This window comes from Prunus dulcis, chromosome 1, assembly GCF_902201215.1.
Source record: "Prunus dulcis chromosome 1, ALMONDv2, whole genome shotgun sequence".
In the NCBI taxonomy this organism is placed as follows: Eukaryota; Viridiplantae; Streptophyta; class Magnoliopsida; order Rosales; family Rosaceae; genus Prunus; species Prunus dulcis.
The window spans coordinates 11,723,796-11,730,969 of record NC_047650.1 but is presented as its reverse complement, the minus strand read 5'-3'; the positions used below and the strand labels follow the sequence as shown (position 1 = coordinate 11,730,969).

General features: G+C 36.8%; 1 protein-coding gene across 1 annotated transcript; it reads left to right on the top strand.

The window, feature by feature from the left end:
- Positions 1 to 300: 300 nt before the first annotated feature.
- On the top strand, positions 301 to 4,384 carry LOC117616168. Its single transcript, XM_034345399.1, has 4 exons — positions 301 to 2,200; positions 2,339 to 3,490; positions 3,927 to 4,027; positions 4,169 to 4,384. The coding sequence occupies exons 1-3, from the start codon at positions 1,059 to 1,061 to the stop codon at positions 3,964 to 3,966; spliced, it is 2,334 nt and encodes a 777-aa protein (XP_034201290.1). The 5' UTR covers positions 301 to 1,058; the 3' UTR covers positions 3,967 to 4,027; positions 4,169 to 4,384.
- The last annotated feature ends 2,790 nt before the right edge of the window (positions 4,385 to 7,174 follow it).

The window sequence follows — 7,174 nt, the reverse complement described above, 5'->3', positions numbered from 1 at the left end:
CAATGGATCATATATTGATCCAAATCGGATGTAATTAATAAGAGATGGATCTTGTGGTATAATTCAATAATCCGATTATATTTCGAATCCGTTAGCCCGTTAAGTTAATAGAATGGATTTGAATTTGTTATAATCCAATCCAATTTAATATAATATATATTTCATTTTATTTGATTTTATCTTACTAAATATACATATTTTATTATCAAGGATCTTACTAAATATATAGGCACTAACAATTAAGTTCCTATAATTTCTGATTAAAAAAACAATTAAGTTATTATTGGGCCACAAAAGGGAATGGCTTGGCGTTGGTCTCCCACACAGCTTCATTCCTTGTCCTACACCGTGTAGGGCAATTTTTCTCTTTGAAAAATCCAGTGAAGTCCTCTCAGCGGGCACCTCCTCCTATCTCTCGTTCGCCGCCGCAGTCTCGTGATCTCCAAGTGCCATCGAAACACCACTTTTCACTTTTCTAGTCTCCAGAAAACTCTTGTTCTCTTTTGACTCATATATGTTGTCTGCAAAACCCTAACCCATTCACATTGACGGGTTTGGGATTCCTTATTAGTATAGGATTCTCAGATATTTAGGTTTGTTTTCTGTTTCAAATAAGTTCCTAGTATGTAGGGAGACTTGTTACCACGTTTCTGTTAGTGTGAATCGTGGGCTGTATTTCAGCTGTTTGTTAGTTCATGTAAGGCTATATAATAGCCAAAGGTTGCTGTTCAATAATAAGTCATTCAATCCAGTTCTTGCGTTTGAGTTATTTGCTTTCTTGTTCCCATTCTCAACACACATTTCATCAGATGCCCAAGTTCTGCAATTTTTAGCAATTTCAAGTTTGCAACTTCAAATCCAATCCAATCTTTCCTGGCCATCTCTATATTAACCTATTTCTTCTCTTAATTTGAACTCAAATTTAACAACAAACCTTTTCTATTTGCATCTCTGTACCAAAAGCTGTGCTTCTTTTCTGGCCAGACTGGCGAAATTAGTCCTATACGATTGAATTCAAGGAGAAGAAGAGCGATCAGCAAGAAAGAGCAAGCAGTAGAATGGCAACCCAACGGTTCCTGCAACTTCCACAGGCTATAACCACGGACATCCTCTCAAGGCTCTCTGTCAAAACCCTTTTCGACTGCAGGTGCGTGTGCAAAGCGTGGCTTTCTATAATCTCTGACCCTCAGTTTACTCATCTCCACGCTTCAAGATCACCCTTTGGCATCTTGATAGAGATCTTCCTTCCTCCCCCTCTAACAAAACCAATGGAACTTTATTTTACCCATCTACAAGCAGAAGCATGTGCTGCTCCTGGTTCAGATTTGCAGCTCGAGGAAATAACGTTTTCTCCCAGAAATACCCTACCTCCCGTTGACGACGCCATGCCCGAATTTCGCTTGATAAACTCATGTAATGGTCTGATTTGTTTTGGAGCTAATGAAGGCTTTCCCCTGTATGTGTGCAACCCTGTTTTGGGCGAGTACATCACCATTCCACCTGCTAATAGAAACGACAAGTGGCTTATTGTTGGACTTGGTTTTAGCGTCAGGACCAATGTGTACAAGGTGTTTCAGTTGAACAACCCGGACACTGAAGCTGAAATTTACACCATTGGCGCAGGAGGGGCATGGAGAAGCATTGGACCTCCTCCTCCTGGGGATTTTAATAACTTATCGTTCAATAATTTTCTTCATGGAGCTGTTCATTGGATTCCCTATGGTGGTAGAAGTATAAGTTCCAAGGTTATACAATCTTTCGACTTTGAAAGAGAACAATTCCGGCCATTATCACTACCTAGTTTGCTAGCAAAGAATCAATTTCCGTATAGTTTGACATTGGAAGTGATAGGAGGTTGTCTCCATCTATGTGTGCTTGAGGATGATGCTAGCAAACTGGACATGTGGGTTATGAAGGAGTATGATGTCCAAGAGTCTTGGACTAAAATTCTTGCTTTCGAAAACCTGTTTGGCCTTTGGACGGAACGAATCTGTGATAGGTATAATCCAATTATGTTTTTGAGCACTGGGGAAATCCTGATGTTCTACAACTTTGAGCGTGTAGTTTGTTATAATCAAGAAGAAAAGAGCTTCAGAAAAATAAAGATTCCTTCGACTAAGAAGTGGTCATTTCAGCCAATTGCTTACAGTCCATCCTTGCTTTCGCTATACGATGTTGCAAAAGGAGAGGACGTGAAGAGGTACTAAAATTATATTTCTAAACTATGGTTGCATAAACTTACTTACACTATATTTCTGCCACAACTTTGCTTTCTTCCTTTTTATTTTTGTAAGTTGATGCTTTAAAGCAGATGTGACCAATATGTTGCATTTTGCAGAAATGCAAAAATTGTGCCCCAAAGGTACCCGCAACTTCCACAGGCTACAGTCATGGACATCCTCTCAAGGCTCTCTGTGAAGACCCTCTTCAACTGCAGGTGCGTGTGCAAAGCGTGGCTTTCTATAATCTCTGACCCTCAGTTTACTCATCTCCATGCTTCAAGATCACCCTTTGGCATCTTGAGCGAGACCTTCCCCCCTCCCCCTCTAACAAAACCAATGGAACTTTATTTTACCCATCTGGAAGTAGAAGCATGTGCTGCTCCTGGTTCAGATTTGCAGCTCGAGGAAATAACGTTTTCTCCCGGAAATACTCTACCGCCAGTTGACGCCGCCATGCCCGAATTTTGCTTGATAAACTCATGTAATGGTCTGCTTTGTTTTGGAGCTAATGAAGGCTTTCCCCTGTATGTGTGCAACCCTGTTTTGGGCGAGTACATCACCATTCCACCTGCTAATAGAAACGACAAGTGGCTTATTGTTGGACTTGGTTTTAGCGTCAGGACCAATGTGTACAAGGTGTTTCAGTTGAACAACCCGGACACTGAGGCTGAGATTTACACCATTGGCGCAGGAGGGGCATGGAGAAGCATTGGACCTCCTCCTCCTGGGGATTTTAATAACTTATCGTTCAATAATTTTCTTCATGGAGCTGTTCATTGGATTCCCTGTGGTGGTAGAAGTACAAGTTCCAAGGTTATACAATCTTTCGACTTTGAAAGAGAACAATTTCGGCCATTATCACTACCTAGTTTGCCAGCACAGAATGAATTTCTGTATAGTTTGACATTGGAAGTGATAGGAGGTTGTCTCCATCTATGTGTGCTTGAGGATGATGCTAGCAAACTGGACATGTGGGTTATGAAGGAGTATGGTGTGCAAGAGTCTTGGACTAAAATTCTTGCTTTCGAAAACCTGTTTGGCCTTTGGACGGAACGAATCTGTGATAGGTATAATCCAATTATGTTTTTGAGCACTGGGGAAATCCTAATGTTCTACAACTTTGAGCGTGTAGTTTGTTATAATCAAGAAGAAAAGAGCTTCAGAAAAATAAAGATTCCTTCGACTAAAAAGTGGTCATTTCAGCCAATTGGTTATAGTCCATCCCTTCTTTCGCTATATGATATTGCAAAGGCAGAGGACGTGAAGAGGTACTAAAATTATATTTCTAAAATTGTTTGCATAAACTTAGTTACATTAATTCTCTGACACAACTTTGCTTTCTTCGTTTTTATTTTTGCAAGTTGGTGCTTTAAAGCAAATGTGATCAATATGTTGCATTTTGCAGACATGTAAAAAGTGTCTGAAGTTGCTAACCTTCTCTAATACTGCATAGAAGTTTGAAATTATGGTATACAATCTGTATGCTTTATCAGTCTTGAAGGTCGCGGCAAAATGCCACAGATCCTAAACTTAGATTGAAATTTTGGTTAACTATGTGGGTTTGGTAAACTTTCTGGGGTTGCATAAACCATGAGTTTCTTTTGCACTAAAATCAAGTGGTAACAGAGTTTTTTTCGTAAAATAATTCCTCAGATTTCATGCATAAAAATTAGCTTCATTTATCTGTTACCACTTTTTATGCAGGGTTGGCAGCAGTAAGAGATATAACAAGCTGCCTGTTTGATGAATCGAGTTATGATTGTACTGCTTTTGAAGAGGCTCTTCCTAAAGCCAAAAATTCCTCTGTAAGTTTTCATAGCTTATATATCTGTCTATTTTCTTGTGCCTGTTTGTTGGTTGTTATGCATTCATTTTCTGCTCTCTTGATTCTATCTAGTGGTTGCTACTACCATCTCCATTTTCTAATTTTCTTTTTTTATTTTCAGCCGGATTTGAATTGGAGGATTGGGACTGCATGATTTCTTCAGAGGAAAAAGGAAGGCTTCTTTTTGTTACTTGGCTTTAGCCATCAGGGGAAACTCTGCGTCTATAGACCAAAATGCCTTTGATGGCTTGTCTAGAACAAAGTGATTAGTGTCTAAATTTCTAGTTACAATCGTACAAGTATTTTCTAATGGTTATCATTTATTTTCCTTTTTGAAGTTGCATATCATTTGTCCTTTTGGCTATGGAAGTATTATCATTTATACCATATTTGTGTTTAGAAGTTTGTTATTAATAATTGCAAAAGGTGGTATACATACAATTGGTATAATATTGTTGGTTGCGGTATATTGATGTTGCTCTTTTTAGTTGGAGTAAATTTTCATGTCTCTCCCTGTTTGATTTGGATGTATTCATGGTTTTGCAAGTGAGTTATTTGTGTGCACATTGACTACAATTTGACAATTTTTTTACTTATGTACCTATCAATCAGATAAGATAATTCAATACCTTTACCTTTTGATTAGGTACTTAAAATGAGGTTAACTTGTGGGAGAATGCTAGCAACTTTCTCTCTAACTTTCTCTTTTGAACCTTCTCTATTTTTTGTTTGACATGTGTCATTCTCCTTACACTTAAAACAATGTCATTAATATATTATACAAGCTAACTTTTGCTTTCCAAGTTTACCCTTATTAAATGTATTCAATTTATCCAAACAAATTTTACAACTTTCTTACCATCTTATTAAATTTTTTTAACTTCAATTATTTTTTAAAAAGAAAATCTTTGCTTTTAAAAAAAAGAGGAAATGTCCTTTTTTTTTTTAATAAAAAAAAGTGTAAACTTGACCTTAAAAAAGGGACATTTCCTCTTTCTTTTTTTAAAGTAGACATTTTCTTAAATAAAAAATTTGACGTTAAAAAAAAATTTAGTAAGATGGTAAGAAAGTTGTGAAATTTTTTTGATAAATTGAATACATTTAATAAGGGTAAACTTGGAAAGTAAAAGTTAGCTTTATAATATATTAATGACATTGGTTTAAGTGTAAGGAGAATGACACATGTCAAGCAAAAAAAGGAGAAGGTCCAAAAGAGAAGGTTAGAGAGAAGTTGTTAGCATTCCTCATATTGTTAACGACTTACCTACAAGTAGGGGTGGCATCTTATCTGAAAAATTCGTGGTGTATCGAATTAACGGCTGATTTGATTTGGTTAAATTATTATTTTATATTTTAATTCTACCATACCAATTCAAACCGAACATTTTAGTTAAAAGAACGGGTAACAATCCTATACAATGAAAATCCGTATTGAACTGAAAATTAAAAATAATTTATTAATTAAATACACATTATTGGCTTTTAAGAATGCAATAAGGTTTAAATAGTATTGGTGGTGTTGAGGCCCAAAATGTCACAAGAAATTCAAAGATATTTCAAGCCCAACATAACATACAATGTTGGTCATACTTTAATTCAAGTTGTATTTTGGGAATTAATTCATTAAATAAATATAGAAATAGTGTATATGTCATGTCAAGCAAATAATACATTATCCTATGCTAAATCACCCGACAAGATTAAGTGGGTCCAAGCCACATACATATCTATCGATCAAATAATACAGTATCCTAATCCTTCATCTCTCTCTTTTTCCAGAAACTATCACCTACCTTTTTCATAGAAATCAAAAACCATTCCAAGCCCTAAAATAGCATTCGGGACCAACCACCCCCACATCCACCTTATACCCTCACTCTTTCACCTGTCAACCCAACGTTATGCTCCCCTCCCTTCACAATCACATTTCTCTCTCTCTCTCTCTCTCTCTCATCAAACGCCAAACCTAATTCCATGCATTACCCAAAATCCCTCCTCATGAACCCAAGGTAAGTGACTTTGAGACTTAAAAGCATAAGAAAATTTACGATAAGGGCTGTGGGGTGGCTGTGGAAGTAATTGGGGACGGGCTACAATATTGGACCAAAATATCAAGAATTGTGTTTGAATTGCTTGAAATTGGACCGAAATATCAAGAATTGTGCTTGAATTGCTTAAAATTGAAATTACATGGACAAAATTTATCAAATTAAAACTATAGAAACGTTAGTGATAAAAATGGTAAAATACAGAACCGAAATTGACTTTAAATAAATTAAGAAGATAATACCCGAAATCAGAAAAGCTATGATGCACCGATACTTCAGTTTGGAGGGGTATGCTCGTATCCGATACGGCTCCGATACGATACGGCACCGATACGGCTCCGATACGTATCCGATACGCCACGTGGCGTATCGTTGACTTATATGGCATGTTGACTTCTCGATACGGATCCGATACGTCCCCGATACGTCCCCGATACGGTAGCGATACGGCATCGATACGTCTGGGGGTAAAAACGAAAATATTTGCAGACTTTGGGGGTGATTTTGAAAGTTTCTAAAAATTTGGGGTTAAAATATAAAAACAAAAACTATAATTTCATATGCTGTCTGTCGAGAAAGGCTAGGTTTTTGGGTTTCCTTTCAACAAAACAGAGGCCAAACAAAAGAGGAGGAGGAGGAGTAGGCTAGGTATTTAATGTTTACCCATGATGAATGAAGTTAGAGCTTTGAGAAGTGATTTCTAATGTTTTAATTTGTGCTTTGTTTATGGATACTTGTATTTTGTGTGTTTTGGGTAATTTTTGCTTTGTTTATGGAGATTTGAATGAAGTTATGTGTTTTGTTAATGTTTTGAAATTATTATTGGTGAAATATCAATTTTCAAATTTTCTAGTTATTTTATTTTTAAATATATAGATTATTTTAATTGCCGTATCGGTGCCGTACCCGTATCCTATTTTTTGGAGATTTGCCGTATCGGCGTATCGTATCGTATCGTATCGCCGTACCCGTATCCGTATCAGTGCAACATAGCAGAAAAGTAAAGACGGGTGTTGTACACGTAACAGATGATTCTTCCTTAATTTTCATTTGACATTTGTCCTTTGCCCAATACATGC

What these genes read in the sequence shown, in the direction of transcription:
- LOC117616168 (XM_034345399.1), top strand. Translation starts at nt 1,059, where the DNA reads ATGGCAACCCAACGGTTCCTGCAACTTCCACAGGCTATAACCACGGAC. An exon ending in AAAGGAGAGGACGTGAAGAG is followed by an intron (nt 2,201 to 2,338) that starts GTACTAAAATTA and finishes TGCATTTTGCAG; the next exon opens with AAATGCAAAAATTGTGCCCC. An exon ending in AAGGCAGAGGACGTGAAGAG is followed by an intron (nt 3,491 to 3,926) that starts GTACTAAAATTA and finishes CTTTTTATGCAG; the next exon opens with GGTTGGCAGCAGTAAGAGAT.